This window comes from Schistocerca piceifrons, chromosome 4 (genome assembly GCF_021461385.2).
Source record: "Schistocerca piceifrons isolate TAMUIC-IGC-003096 chromosome 4, iqSchPice1.1, whole genome shotgun sequence".
Classification (NCBI taxonomy): Eukaryota; Metazoa; Arthropoda; class Insecta; order Orthoptera; family Acrididae; genus Schistocerca; species Schistocerca piceifrons.
The window spans coordinates 233,720,792-233,737,568 of record NC_060141.1 but is presented as its reverse complement, the minus strand read 5'-3'; the positions used below and the strand labels follow the sequence as shown (position 1 = coordinate 233,737,568).

At 43.1% G+C, this 16,777-nt stretch overlaps 1 protein-coding gene across 3 annotated transcripts in view; it reads right to left on the bottom strand.

Annotated features, from left to right (window-relative positions):
- LOC124795172 (probable cytochrome P450 301a1, mitochondrial) overlaps window positions 1-16,777 on the bottom strand; it is a 230,169-nt gene that overhangs the window by 72,081 nt on the left and 141,311 nt on the right. For all 3 annotated transcript variants that reach the window (XM_047259069.1, XM_047259067.1, XM_047259068.1), the window contains exon 9: window positions 14,575-14,747. In XM_047259069.1, coding sequence (XP_047115025.1) covers window positions 14,575-14,747 — 173 coding nt within the window. The remainder of the gene's footprint in view (window positions 1-14,574; window positions 14,748-16,777) is intronic.

Below are 16,777 nucleotides of genomic sequence, written 5' to 3'. Positions count from 1 at the left end.
TGCTGTTTCAATCAAGGGGTGCTTTCTTCGCTCAGCGTTTCGATATGCCGAATTCAGTGTGTGTATGTAGAGCTGTCAATGGTGTGATGATGCAGCTAGGAGCACAACATAATCCACAGGAGTGGCGACTATTTATTGACTCCAGTAAACCCAGCTTGGAAGCAGTACTACTGCATAATTTCCAACGGAACCTTTGGTTTACGCAGTAGACATGAAAGAAACTTATAAAACCATAGCTTTACCGCTAGAGTCAATCAAATATAAGGATCATGAGTGGCAACTTTGCTGCGATTTAAAAGTTGTTGCACTCCTTACAGGTTTACAGCCTGGACTCACGAAATACTGCTGCTATTTGTGCCTTTGTGACAGCCGTGACACCAAGGACGACTATGCAGTCAAAGTATGGCCTATAAGGAAGTCATATGTTCCTAGAAACGAAAATGTGAACAACACCCCATGGCTTGAGCCCGATAATATCATTTTGCCTCCCCTTCATATCAAGTTGGGCGTTATCAAGAACATTGTAAAAGCTCTGGATAAAGAAGGCTGGGCCTTTAATCACTAAAATAAAAGTTTCCCGAATTAAGTGAGGCAAAGCTGAAAGAGGGTATAAGAAAAACTGCTGAAAGATACAACCTTTGATAACAAAATCACAGATATTAGGTAACAGGAAAGACAAAAACTATGTTACCATTGTTAATGATCTGTTGGATAACTATCAGAACATAGGGTATAGTATATCGCTTAAAATTCACTTTTTACATTCTTACCTTGATTTCTTCCCGGAAAATTTGGGAGCCGTAAACGATGAGCATGGTGACGCTTTCACGACGACATAGTTACCAAGGTCATTGGAACCTTTCGATAATGGGTGACTACTGCTGGGATCTTGTTAGGGAGAGTGATGAAACGGCAAACAAAAGAAGAGCTCCGTCGTCGAATTTTTCAAAAGCCAAAGACGACTAAAGGTAAAAATGTCACGAACTAATTTGGACATTTTATTGGCATCATGGCCATATACGCATGCAAAATATTATTGATTTCAAACGTTCTGAATGCGTATCTTTGTTTGACTTAATTGTGTCTATTTTCGCTATTACCATTTTTTATTCTGCTGTGTATCTAGGAAATGTGCCATTATAGACAAAAACTGATTTTACCATTGTATTCAGCACCCCAAAATTAGGTAAATCCACCTATTTACAAACCATATGCAGAAAAAGTTTAAAGTTGTTAACTAGTGTATTCGTAAACCGTGTTCTCATACTATTGACGGCCAGTATCATGGTGTAATATCAGAGCGGGAAAATGTAACACTCGGTAACGCCATTAACATCATAAAATGTTATGAGAAATGTACGGATCCTTCACTGCTCTCGAACGGTATTATTGATCAAGCACAGATAAGTAATATTACACAGTATTTTCGCAAGGCCGTAAAACTCTCTCCCCGGGAAGATTCAGAACGTAGTTCAAATAATTTATAATATAATTTTACTTCCTCTGATTTTTCAGTAAATATAGCAGCATAGTAACTAAATTCAAGTGTCTATGTTTTCATTGTTAGCCAATAATTTCCCTAACACTACTGTGTGTTGAATATGTCTTTTTCTTGCACTTGTATGCCGTTATTATACAAAACCGTACCAAAATTTTGGTAATGTGTGTTCAGTGATGTTGTTTGATAATTTTACGTGGCAGTATCTTTGTGTTGTCTGGTAAAATGTGGGCGAGCTGTGGTACCCACCATTTTGGCTCCGATAAGCCACAGTAAAGTAGATTATTTCTCATTGGTACAAAATCTACTCCTAAATAAAGTGGAATTTTAAATCTGATAACTGGACGATGACAGAAACTTAAGTTACGTTTTAAGATTCGTCCTATTGCAAAATTCCCGAAGTCGTAAGTGAGATTACTTATTTTCTGGGTTATCATCGGATAATATGATTTGTTCAGACTTTTTGTTTTATAATTTCATAGCTGAGTACCCGGCGTATTTATTCTAATCTTCTATTAATACATCTCCACCTTCCCCACTCTCTGCTCATTTCCTTTTCCTTCCCTCTTTATCCATGTCCTCCTGCCTCATTCTTCTGTCCATCTGATCCTTCGCCCTTTGTCCATCTTCTCTTCCTCTCTCTCTTTGTACAACTCCTTCTTAACCACCTCGTATCCATTTCCTCCTCTCCATCTCTCCCCCTTCTTCCTATCCATCCATCCTCTTTTCTCTATCTATGCACCTACTTCTCACCTCTCTTTTTCAACCTCCTCCACTTTCCCTTCCCTGTCCATTTTCTCCTCCTCCTCTGTCTTTGCATCTCCTCCACCTCCTCCACTCCTTTCTCCTCTTGTCTCTGTCCTCACCTGCTCTTTCGTTTCTCTATCCTTTTGTTCCTCCCTCCTCTATCTATCTGATCCTTACACCTCTATTTCCTCCTCCCTCTCTACCTTCTCCTCCAAGTGAATCTACTCCTCCTCCTCTCTCTCGTTGTCCATCTCTTCTTCTCCCTCTGTCCATTACCTCCTGCCCCTCTCTCTGTCCATATCCTCCTCTTTTGTCATAAAAGTTTTCTGGGTATGGTACCACGTCATAATGTATAGAACTACTGCTGTTGGAGATAAACCAACGTTTTGGTCACGGTTGCAGTGGCCTTTTTTTGTTTCTAGACCCAGAAGAAGGCCGCTGCAACCGTGACCAAAACGTTGGTTTATCTCCAGCACCAGTAGTTTTATACATTATGACACAGTACAATACCCAGAAAAGTTTTATGTCGACTGACTCTGGCCGTGGTAGCCTACATAGTTATATCCTCCTCTTTGCGTTCTCTATCCATCTGCTTCTCTCCTCAGTCTCTCTCTCGATGTCCTCCTGTTCCCTTTCCCTATCCATTTGCTCCTCCCCCTCTCTTTCCAATCCTCCCCCGCCCTGTGTGTTCATCTCCTCTGCCAACTCTGGATCTCTTCCTCCCCCTCTTCTTTTCTTTTTTTATCCATCTGCTCCTCTGCCCCCTCTAAGCTAACCTCAAAAAAATGGTTCAAATGGCTCTGATCACTATGGGACTTAACATCTGAGGTCATCAGTCCCCTAGAACTTAAAGCTACTGAAACCTAACTAACCTAAGGACATCACACACATCTATGCCGAGGCAGGATTGGAACCTGTGACCGTAGCGGTCGCGCGGTTCCAGACTGAAGCGCCTAGAACCGCTCGGCCACAACGACCGGAAAGCTCACCTCCTTGTCTCCTATCTATCTCCTCCTACACTAACATCTCCAGTCCATCTCTCTGTACATCTTCTAATCTCTCCAGTCACTGCTACCTCCTCCTCTTTCCTTTCCTGTCTATCTCCTCCTCTTCCCTCTTTCCTCTTTCTATTTCCTCCTCTCACCCTACATATGTCCTTCCCCCTCGCTGTCTATGAAGCTCCTCCTCCCCCTTCTCTATCCACGATATCACTGCCATCACATTGGAAGTTTCCTGGTTCTTAACCCCAATGTTTTCCTTTCCAGATGTGTACCAAGTCTTGTTAAAAATGATCCACGGATTAAGGAGGTGCCTTTGCCCACGGCTTAGACCGCATATGCAGATGTTGACATATTTCACACATATCTGTAGGTATAGTCCACCTGTATATTCAGTGAATTTCGTCCTGCAATGTTATTTTCACCTAGTTCAATGTTTATAACGTCATGTCTTCTGAACTGTGTGTCAACACTGACATAATTTTGCAGGTATATTCACTGGTATATGTCAATACTGTCTGCAGTCAATACTGTCTTCAGAATGTGTCGCGAATGCAATTAGTAGTAAAGGACTAGGTATATCCGCGGGTGGCTCAATATCGGTGCACACGTCGAAGCTGCGGAGGAAATGGAGGAACTGAGGAAGCTGCCAGGCTGGAGAGTCTATGCGGAAAAGTAACCCTAAGTAATGGTAGGTGAATGAAATGTGACAGATAGACTGCAGACATGACAACAGATCAGGACAAACAACCTAGACGACAACGAGGCGCTTTGCAAAGACGTCGCCGCAATGGTGACAACAAGGCCAAGAGCAGTAGAGAGAAAAATCCCAGACATGAGCGAAGAGAGTAACGGGAGACAAGAAAGGCAATTATATAGCAGTCCTGGTAAGCGAAGATAGATCGGAAAATATCAAGTTCGAACTGACTGGCTTTGCTTTACTTTTTTCTGTATTGTTATTTCAATTCCTCACAAAGGGGGCGGGCTGACAGCGGATAAAACCAGCTTTACAGCCAAAGATTACAGAAACTGCATTTAAAAGATGTTTAAAATATGTAAAAAGATGAAAATTAAATGAAGATGCAGTGATGAGCAGCAGGATACCTGTATTGGTTATTATTGGGTGGGAAACTGGGTGCTGTTACTGGTTATGCGATTAATGTATCGGATCTGGGAAGAGAGGAAGAGTGGGAAGCGGATGAGTTGGTACAAGATGAGTTGTAGAAGCAGTGTGGATGCGGATGGCGAGGCAGAGTGTTTGTCTTTCCGGGATTTCAAGGGACTAGATCCAAGCAACGTTGGCGTAGTTTCGGATGGGGCCGATGAGGGATTTATAGGTGAGGATAATGGTAGAAGGATGTGGACCCCAGATGCGGCCTGTTAGAAGTTTTAGTAGTTTCTGGCTTTGCGCTGGATGACCACCTACATACCGGCCTCATGGAACGCTATGGCCGTCGTACCCAGCGGCGCGCGGCCGCGGCGCCCCCTAACGGCTAATAAGTCCATCTCCTTTGACGGGAGTTCACCCATCGTGGCGCCCGATGCCAGAGAATTAATAAATTAAAACGTCATGCCTGATGTGGCAATTTTACTGCATAAAAAGTGGAAACGTAGCAAGCGATTAAATTTTTTCGTTTCATCATTTTGTGAGGGCTGTCAGAGAGAAAAAGTTTCGTAAAGGTTTGAAATTCTGTGTAAATTTTGTTAAAAGTCGCTCAGTACTAGATGAATCAAGTCTGGCATATCCGTGTTCTGAGCTGTATATACTGGAGTCATTCCAGACTAGGAATGGGTTCTTTCGGATGCCCTGAAGAGAAGACGGTGCAGCCAACTTTGCAGATGGCTGCTTACGTCGGTACCAGTGATACGTGTCGCTTGGACAGGAAGATATTCTCTTTGGTTTCGAGCGGCTATTAGAAGTGGTAAAGGCTGCCAGTCTTGATTACGAGACAAAATCAGAGCTCACTATTTGCAGCATAGTGAACAGGACAGATTCCGGACCTCTTGTACAGAGTCGAGTGGAGGGTCTGAACGCAGGGTTGTGGTAGCGGGACTCAATACAGTAGCTCCCAAATCCTACAAAAATAAACCAAAAATATATCTATTCAAAAAAGCAGATAAAAATTCGCTTGACGCCTTCCTGAAATACAATCTCTACTCCTTTCAAATTAAACAGATGTGTCTTGAATTAAAAGAAATAATATCGACACCAACTTAGAAGTTTATAGCAAATAAATTAGCAAACAACGGATCTGATCCCCCGTGGTACAAAAGAAAGGTCAGAACACTGTAGCAGAAACAACGAAACAAACATGCCAAGTTTAAATGAACGCAAAATCCCCAAGAATCGCGATCTTTTACAGACGGTCGAAATTTAGCGCGGACTTCAATGTGAGATGCTTATAATAGTTTACACAGTGAAGTTCCGTATCGAAACTTCGTGGAAAATCCAAAGAGATTCTGGTCGTACGTGAAGTATGCCACAATAATTGCCTTTTCCGCGTGATTCAATGAAAATACTATCGAGGACAGTGCTGCGAAAGCAGAGTTAATGAACACAGACTTTCGAAATTCCTTTACCAAAAAAGACGACGTAAATATTTCAGAATTCGAATCAAAAACAGCTGCCAACATGAGTAACTTAGAAATAAATATCCTCAGTGAAGCAATTTAATTCAGTTAATAAAAGCAGTTGTTCTGGTTCAGACTGTATACCAATTATGTTCCTTTCAGAGGAGGCATACTGAACAACCGTATACAACCGCTCGCTCGACGGAAGATCCGTATTCAAAGACAAAAGTGCACAAGTCACACCAGTATTCAAGAGAGGTAATAGGAGTTGACCACTAAATTAGAAACCCACATCAATAACACTGATAAGTAGCAGGATTATTGAATATGTATTGTGTTCGAACAGTATGAATTACCTGGAAGCTCCCCCTCTATTGTCACACACTCAACACGGATTTATAAAATAGCGTTCTTGTAAAACGCAACTAGCTCTTTACTCACACGAAGTGTTGAGTGTTACTGACAAGAGATTTCAAATTGTTTCCGTATTTCTAGATTTCCAGAAAGCTTTTGACACCGTACCTCACAAGCGGCTTGTAAGCAAACTGCGTGCTTATGGAATATCGTCTCAAATATGTGACTGGACTCGTGATTTCCTGTCACAGAGGTCACAGTTGGTAGTGGTTGACGGTAAGTCACTGAGTAAAGGAGAAGTGATTCCCGGGGTACTCCAAGATAGTGTTCAGGTCCTCTGCTGTTCCTTATCTATATAAACGATTTGGGAGAAAATCTGAGAAACCCACTTAGGTTGTTTGCAGATGATGCTGCCATTTATCATCTAGTAAAGTCATCAGAAGATCAAAATAAATTAAAAAATTATTTAGATAAGATATCGGCATGTTGCGAAAATTGGCAGTTGACCATGGATAATGAAAAGTTTGAGGTCATCTACATGTGTGCTAAAAGGAAACTTCAGTTACACGATAAATCAGTCAAATTTAAAGGCCGTAAATTCAATTAAATACCTATGAATAATAATTACGAACAACTTAGTTGGAAAGAACATATAGAAAATGCTATGGGGAAGGCGAATCAAAGACCACGTTTCATTGGCAGAACACTTAGAAGATGCAACAGATATTCTAAAGAAAGTATACATTACGCTTCTCCGTTCTCTTCTGGAGTACTGCTGGGCGGTGTAGGATCTTTACTAGGTGGGGTAACGAAGTACATTGAGAATACTCAAAGAAGAGCAGCATGTTTTGCATTATCGAGAAATAAAGGGAGAGATTGTCACGGGCCTGATACAGGGTTCGATGTGGACATCATTAAAACAAAAGCCCTGTGGCGAAATCTTCTCACAAAATTTCATTCACCAACTTTCTCCTCCGAATGCGAAAATATTTTGTTTATGCCGACCTACAGAGGGAAAAACGATAATAATAATAAAATAATGGAAACCAGGGCTCGCACGGGAAGATATAGGTGATCATTTTTCTCTCGCGCTGTTAGAGAGCGGAATAATAGTGAATTGATGGGAAGGTGGCTCAATAAAACGTCTGCCAGGCACTGAAGTGTGATTTGCAAAGTATCCATGTAGATGCATATGTAGAAGTAGACTTCTTTCTCTCCCAGCACGCCCACTCCTTTGACAGATAGGCGGTTCTTAACTCCACGGCGATTCTTTGTAGGCAGTAAGTGATATATGTACCAAATTTGATTGAAATCGGTCAAGTGATTAAGAAGGAGATGCGGAACATACGTACACACATACACACATACAAACATACATACATACACATACACATTCTGGGTGGTTATAATTACAGTTCAGCTACTCACGGAGGTCCAATGTGGGCTATAATTATCGTATGGCAGCGAAACTTGGTAAACGTGCTAATCTCAAAATGTGGAACCGATATAAGCTGGAAAAACATTAGTTCCAACTGTGGCCGCAAGGTGCAAATTTGGCTCTGTAAACTGTTTGGACATCCACGCTGTTGTGTAACATGCCATAATGTGAGTGACCAGTATGGCTATCAAGAAGGGAGACCGTGCGCTGTTAGCGAAAGTGTTTTACGTGAACGGCAGCAGTTACAGTGCTTCACTGAGAGACTATCGCCGACTGAAAGGTCTAAGGAGAAGCCCGATGTCACATAATGACTTAAAGAAGATGACAATGGAATTCGGAAACATGGGTGAGCGTGGTGTGGCACCTGGAAGAGGAAGGCGTCCTATCTCAGAGAGGCGAGGTTGCTGTTCCTTTTACTGACCACTCAACACGTTCCCTGTGTAGCGCAAATGCTAGTGCAGTGTCACGAGAACTTTCCAGACCATGATAAACAGTATGGAAAGTTTTGCGGTGTATTTTATAGTGGTACCAATACAAGATGCAGACGGTGAAGCAGCTGAAACCTCATGATCAGCAACAACTTTCTGAATTTGCTCTTCGGTCTCTGGCACGGGTCGAAGTTGATGACATGTGGGCGAGCAACATTCTACGGAGTGAAGAGGCACATTTTACGCTACAGGGTGCAGTGAAGACACATAACTACCCAATTTGGGGTACTACTAAACAGCGCGTTGTGCACAAAGAGCCTTTTCACTCCCTGTATGTCACTTTGTGGTGTAGATTCAAAGGACTCTTATTCTCGATCTGTTCTTTTTCGAAGGGAATACGCTCGGAGGGGCTGTCAGGTGCACCGTGACATCTGCAGGTTACCGACACCTCCTTGTACCGCATGTGATTCCTGTTTTCTAAGATCACAGCCGTATGCTAAACGCTGTTTTCATGCACGTTGGGCAACACCTCATGTCACTCGCAAATGAAAGATCTGCTTCATGTAACCTTCCACGAGCGTGTTATCTCCAGAGGCTTCCAGATGCTTGGCCTCCAACGTTACCTATTTGCATCCATGTGACTTTTGGCCCTGGAAATATCTAAAAGAAGGCGTTTACCAGGGAGACGTTGGGTCTGTACATGATCTGAAGGTCAGTATACAAGTACATGTTGCGCAGATTCCATCGGGACTGCTGGGAGTCGTTATTGATCACGTCGTTTCACGTATGCAGTATCTTGTCTATGTCTCCGGTGCTCACATCGAACACATTGTGTAAGCGGAGGTTAATAATAAAATCAGCATTATGCCTTTCGCACTTGCTTGACCTTTTCTGTCCATGTACAGTTACTAATACATTACATACGGAAACATTTACACACATCTTTCTTGCATTCACGGCGCCAGAATTGCACCGGGCGGCCAAAACTGGAACTATTTTTTTCCGCCGTAAATCGGTTTCACATTAACGCGCTAGAATATCTACCGACTTTCCTTGCTATACGACAATTAGTACAGACGGTGGACAAATATGAGCAGCTGCCTCTATTTATAACGACCCACCACACACAAGGACATACTGAAAATTAATGAGTCCGAATTTTTCATTTGAAAATTCTTAAGGTTTTGTAAATAAAACAAACATTATAAACATTCTACGTCTATATTCTTCATGCCTGCATATTTGCAGCCTTCTGCCGCTAGCGGGTTCTTAATTGTAGCGTGTAACATGGCGACGTGTTATGTAGCTATGTCGGTGCGTAAGAAACAGCTTGCTGTAATCAAGCTTCGAATTCCAAGCGTTCCTCCTGACGTGCAGCACCGTGTTTTGCAGCCTGACAGAGCCAGACCACACATGAGCGCTAGCTACTACATCTGCAACAATGCGATGCCTTCGGTTAACTGTCATCGATCATCCTCTAAACAGTCCCGGCATGGCCACATCCGATTATCGTCTGTTTGCATAACTTAAAGCACACCTTCTAGGATTTCGCTTTGACAGTGATGAAGCAGTACAAGTAGAAGTGAGGTTGTGGCTTCGTCAACAAAGTCAAATATTATTCAGGGGCGGTATCAAAGAACTGGTTTCTTGACGGGAAAAATGTGCACGCCCCCGGGTTGACTGTGTTAAGAAATAAATGTGGAGAAATTAAGCATGAAGATGTCGAATGTTAATAATGATTTTATTTGAAAAAGCTTCAAAAGTTTTCATATTAAAAATTCGGCGGAGTCACTTTTGAGTACACCCTCGTGCATTTCTATCACATGTACGGATTCAAGGGCTTTTCGTAATTTATATATAGAGGGGTTTTGTTTACTAATTTGGAATGAGACTTTCACAGTTAGTATGGTATCGGAACGAATTCTTTCCGGATCCAATGTGACTAAATGTAACTTAATCGTAGTTCTGCTTTAAACATCTAGGCTAATTCAAGGTCAAAATTCAGCAGTTTAATATCTTAACAATCGGTTTCGTTACAACTTCCAAGAAACTGCAGTTAGAAGAAAAACACCATGCTAAAAATTTAGTCCGCAATTTTAAAAATACCTGTGTCACGTAACTGATGTTAAAAATGTAAGAGTAACAAACGCCCACAACTTTGACATCACAATTTACACTATATGCGAAAAAAACCAAGTGTGCTCTCTTCATTACCAGTGTTCAGCTTAGAATTACGATTGTGAATACAAGTTGCGTATAATTACTATACTAAAGTGTGTTTCCTTCAGCCGTTTTTGGCTATGATGCGGAGCTCAGTCTTTGTTAGTTTTTTCTTGGTAGAAGGAGGGATTTACTCCGTGTGGCTTGCCTTCCTCAACTTCCTGTGGTTTGTCGTCTCTGCCAGTGGACTCCAATGTATGATTTGTTGTCGACAACAGGTCCACACAGTGTGTGAATGAGAGTCTACTTCGGTGGAATGCTTTCTACATCTCGTCAGACCGGAAGACTATGCAGGTTGGCAAGCAGCTACATCTATCTCCCACAAGCTACTTTACGATGAGTGGTGGATGGTACTTTGTGCACCAGTGTTAGTTCCCTCTTTTCCTAATTCAGCCGCGTGTGGTTCGCGGGAAGAACGATTCCTGATAAGCCTCCGTGAGCGCTCGAATCTCTCCGAATTTATCTTCATGGTCTTTTCACAGGATACACGTAGAAGGAAGCAATATATTGGTTTACTCTTCTAGGACCGTCCCGTTCTCGGAATTTAAACAATAGACAATACCGTGGCGCAGAACGCCTGTCTTGGAGTGTCAGCCATTATAGTTTTCGCACTTACAAAATGAACCCGGAACGAAACATGTTGCACTTCTTTGGATCTTCTTTACTTTGGTACGGATCCCATGCTGACTACGAACAGTATTTAGGTATTGGTCGAACGAGTGTTTTGTAAGCTACTTCTTATTTGGACATACTACAATTCCCGAGGATTCTTCCAAAGGAGCAGTGTGGAATCTACCTTAATGCGACTAATTTTATGTGTTTATCCTATTTGAAATGGCTCTGTGCAGATACTCTTACATTGTTCTATCGTGTATTCATTCAACAAAGGCAGTTCCTATGTCTTCACAAAAGGTAAATTTATGTTGAGGATCAATTACCACTCCCTGCCCCAAGCATTGGTCCACTGCACGTCTTCCAGCATTCAGCTACAGTTTTCTAGCGTTGCCACGTCTGTCTACACAACACTATTACCCGCGAAAAATCTTTTGAAACTTGCGACGCTATCGGCTAGATCATACACAGGGTGAGTCACCTAACGTTACCGCTGGATATATTTCGTAAACCACATCAAATACTGACGAATCGATTCCACAGACCGAACGTGAGGAGAGGGGCTACTGCAATTGGTTAATACAAGACAAAAAAAAATGCACGGAAGTATATTTTTTAACACAAACCTACGTTTTTTTAAATCGAACTCCTTTAGTTTTGTTAGCACATCTGAAAATAAAACAAATACGTAATCAGTGCCGTTTATTGCATTGTAAAATGTTAATTACATCCGGAGATATTGTAACCTAAAGTTGACGCTTGAGTACCACTCCTCCGCTGTTCGATCGTGTGTATCGGAGAGCACCGAATTACGTAGGGATCCAAATGGAACGGTGATGGACCTTAGGTACAGAGGAGACAATTGCAATCTCTGGCGTAATGAATGCCGTACACGCCGCAGTACATCTGGTGTAATGTCGCCGCAGGCTGTTTATATGTTCAGATGTGCTAACAAAACTAACGGGGTTCCATTTAAAAAACCGTAGATTTGTGTTAAAAAACATACTTCCGTGCATTTTTTTATGATTTGTATTAACCAGTTACACTAGCCCCTCTCCTCACGTTCGGTCTGTGGAATCGATTCGTACGTATTTGATGTGGTTTACGAAATATATCCAGCGGTAATGTAAGGTGACTCACCCTGTATACAGAGGGCTCCAAAGAATGTATCCACTGTTTAAAAGTCCATAACTTGCAAACTAATCGACGGAGTTGTCTCATTTTTGGTGAAGTGTAGCTTAAAGGCCAACTTAAAGATATCACTGTAGGTGTTCGAAATGGTCACCAATAACATCCACACACAAACGATACCGCCGAACTGCAGCACGAACTACTGACTGCAACGTGTTTAGTTGGATGTTCGCACATGAATGTACGATGTATTCTCGAAGTTCATCTAATGTGCCTGGCTTTTGTCGATAAACGACGTCCTTTAGTGTTCCCCACATGTAAAAGTCCAGAGGAGTTAGGTCTGGGGAACGTGGTGGATACTCCACAGCACCTCTACGACCTATCCATCTTCCTGGTAGATTTTCGTCGAGATACGCCCTAACACGATTTTGGTAGTGGACTGGGGCACCATCTTGTTGAAAGTAAACTCTTCCGTCTCCATAAAAGTCTCGGATGGCAGGTGAAATGGATGTCTGAAGCTTCTGATGGTACACCTCACCGGTAACTGTGCCGTCAAAGAAGAAAGGTCCAATGAAGCCACGGTAAAACAACCCACACTACACATTTACTCTTGGCAAGTTCACGGCTATGTCTACGTGGACTTTCGGATTTTCCGCTGCCAAGTAGATGCAATTGTGGCGATTTACTGTACCACTGAGTTTGATCTATGCCTCATCAGACCATACAATCATCTCTGCAAACTCTTCATCGTTGCGCACCATGTTAATAAACCACTCGCAGTAGTCCATTCTACGATCTGGGTCGTCCTCGTTCATTGCGTGTAGAAATCGTGGGATGTAGCACTTCCACTTTGCTGTCTTCAAAATTCGCCGAACACTTTAGCAACTGACTCCAGTATCACGGGCACACTGTCTCACAGACTTCTTGTGGTGAGCGAGTGAATTGTTGTAACACACGACGGGAGTTAGGTAGACTGGAATCGTTAAATGTGTCGGTGGCTTTATTTGATACTCATTTCGCCATTGCCGTTGAACCTCATTAATGTTTTCGTACTTAAAATTCCGCTTTAAAACTGACTTCCTTTCATCGAAGGTAAGGCTTGCGCCAGCCATGTTTACTCGAGTGACCAGGTGCAACTAAGAACAAATCGCTGACTATCTGGCGACTGTCATCTGACAAAACAAAACAGCCGAATACAACGCTTGTCTGGCGATTGCCGGAACTACAAACTATTACACTACCAAAGATGAGACAACTCCGTCAATTAGTTTGCCAGTTATGGACTTTTAAACCGTGGGTACATTTTTTTGGACCCCTCTGTATACAGGGTGTTACAAAAAGGTACGGCCAAACTTTCAGGAAACATTCCTCACACACAAATAAAGAAAAGATGTTATGTGGACATGTGTCCGGAAACGCTTAATTTCCATGTTATAGCTCATTTTAGTTTCGTTCTTCCACTACGCTCAATGGAGCACGTTATCATCATTTCATACGGGATACTCTACCTGTGCTGCTAGAACATGTGCCTTTACAAGTACGACACAACATGTGGTTCATGCACGATGGAGCTCCTGCACATTTCAGTCCAAGTGTTCGTACGATTCTCAACAACAGATTCGGTGACCGATGGATTGGTAGAGGCGGACCAATCCCATGGCCTCCACGCTCTCTTGATCTCAACCCTCTTGATTTTCATTTATGGGGGAATTTGAAAGCTCTTGTCTACTCAACCCCGGTACCAAATGTAGAGACTCTTCGTGCTCGTATTAAGGACGGCTGTGATACAATACGCCATTCTCCAGGGCTGCATCAGCGCATCAGGGATTCCATGCGACGGAGGTTGGATGCATGTACCCTCGCAAACGGAGGACAGTTTGAACATTTCCTGTAACAAAGTGTTTGAAGTCACGCTGGTACGTTCTGTTGCTGTGTGTTTCCATTCCATAATTATTGCGATTTGAAGAGAAGTAATAAAATGAGCTCTAACATGGAAAGCAAGCGTTTCCGGACACATGTCCACATAACGTATTTTCTTTCTTTGTGTGTGAGGAATGTTTCCTGAAAGTTTGGCCGTACCTTTTTGTAACACCCTGTATATAGTATGAAAGGTTATGGTCCTATAAAAATCCCTTGGGACAAACTCAAAGTTGCTTTCACATCTAATTTCTAGAATTCCTGATCATTTTCGAGGCCGTTTTTTTGTGGTACTTTATGATCCAAAAGTTAGGTGAGAAATTTTGAATTTGACACTCGTAACACAACAGAGCTGTCACGCTAACCGCGCAGCTACACAATAGTCGAATGCCTCGTAATAAAATCATTTGAAGAGTTCCAGCTTAATAGTCCACTTGCCAAAGTTTCGTTTGTCTCGTTATAATAACTGTAATCTAGGAAATGTGAGCCGGATAGAATTATTGATGTAAACAGTAGTTCTGTATTCAGGCTGACTGTGTAGCGATGGTGATGCCACTTGACATGTTCACTTGAAGATACTGCGCCAGATTGCATCTTTCCAGTGACAGTGTTAGCCGTACACAGCTTTTTGTGGTGAGGACACTAATGCTGGGCACGCACCTCATGGCCTCCCTGAAGCACGCCCTGAGGTAGCGGCACTCCTCCAGCTTGCTGGCCGTCAGCGGCTGACTCTGCGACTCTGGCAGCTGGGCGTAAACCTCCTCAAACAGGCGCTGCTGCGCCTCGGGGTTCTTGGACAGGTAGTACAGGCAGGCCGCCGCCGCGTTGGAAGTCTGGAAGAGTATCAAGACGTGAGAACTCCAGACCAAACACTAGCAGAGGAAATTACTGCTCGCTAAAGCATTCTGAGACTAATTAATTTAAAGAGACCCCCTTCAGTTGCAGGAGTACTAATGATTTATTCCATCCACGACTGCTTTCAGATTGCTGAAATCCCATCTTCAGGTGTACTAAACTGTGGCATAAAAAGAAAAAGAGAGAAGAAATGTAATACAACGTATCTAAAGAAGCAGAAGAGGAGACTAATGAAACAAGTCGACTCTCTTGTAGTACTTGTTCATGCACAATATGCGATTGGGTTGATCATTGCAAGGACTCCAAATGACTGCATCTTAGGCGGGATTAGGAAAAAAAGAGGAGAGGGGCTAATCATCGAACGGACATAAAAATGTGACGTGCGCACGGGTAAGACGAAAGAAAAAGAAACCAAAACCCAACACTGTGCTCACCGTATCCGTCGTCGGGCAGCTTCACGGTACGAACGCCAGCCACGATTGAGTGGAAGGCCACACCAGAGGTATGGATGCGCTGTCCGGCGCAGACACCAACGATGTACAAGCAAGAAAACTTAACGTCGTTATTAGCTAAGATTAGGTAAATCTGAGCTGATTCGTCCAAGTGCTTACAATACTTCATTTAAAAGGATAATAGAATAGTCCAGCAGTGGCAGATCATCAAGCTAGATAGCTGTGACACGTACACTATTGGCCATTAAAATTGCTACACCACGAAGATGACGTGCTACAGACGCGAAATTTAACCGACAGGAAGAAGATGCTGTGATATGCAAATGATTAGCTTTTCAGAGCATTCACAAAACGTTGGCGCCGGTGGCGACACCTACAACGTGCTGACATGAGGAAAGTTTCCAACCAATTTCTCATACACAAACAGCAGTTGACCGGCGTTGCCTGGTAAAACGTTGTTGTGATGCCTCGTGTAAGGAGGATTGTAGCCTATCGCGATTGCGATTGATCGTATCGTGACATTGCTGCTCGCGTTAGTCGAGATCCAATGACTGTTAGCTGAATATGGAGTCGGTGGGTTCAGGAGGGTAATACGGAACGCCGTGCTGGATCCCAACGGCGTCATATCACTAGCAGTCGAGATGACAGGCATCTTATCCGCATGGCTGTAACGGATCGTGCATCGACGTCTCGATCCCTGAGTCAACAGATGGGGACGTTTGCAAGGCAAAAACCATCTGCGTGAACAGTTCGACGACGTTTGCAGCAGCATGGACTATCAGCTCGGAGACCATGGCTATGGTTACCCTTGACGCTGCATCACAGACAGGAGAGCCTGCGATAGTGTACTCAACGACAAACCTGTGTGCACGAATTGCAAAACGTCATTTTTTCGGATGAATCCAGGTTCTGTTTACAGCCTCATGATGGTCGCATCCGTGTTTGGCGACATCGCACATTGGAGCGCACATTGGAAGCGTGTATTCGTCATCGCCATACTGGCGTATCATCCGGCGTGATGGTATGGAGTGCCATTGGTTACATGTCAGACCTCTTGTTCGCACTGACGGGACTTTGAACAGTGGACGTCACATTTCAGATGTGTTACGACCCATGACACTACCCTTCATTCGATCTCTGCGAAACCCTACATTTCAGCAGGATAATGCACGACCGAATGTTGCAGGGCTTTCTGGATACAGAAAATGTTCGATTGCTGCCCTGGCCAGCACATTCTCCAGATCTCTCACCAATTGAAAACGCCTGGTCAATGGTGGTCGAGCAACTGGCTCGTCCCAATATGCCAGTCACTACTCTTGATGAACTGTGGTATCGTGTTGAAGCTGCATGGGCAGCTGTACCTGTACACGCCATCCAAGCTCCGTTTGACTCAATGCCCAGGCGTATCAAGGCCGTTATTACGGCCAGAGGTGGTTGTTCTGGGCACTGGTTTGTCAGGATCTATGCACTCAAATTGCGTGACAATGTAATCACATGTCAGTTCTAGTATAATATATATGTCCAATGAATACCCGTTTATCACCTGCATTTCTTCT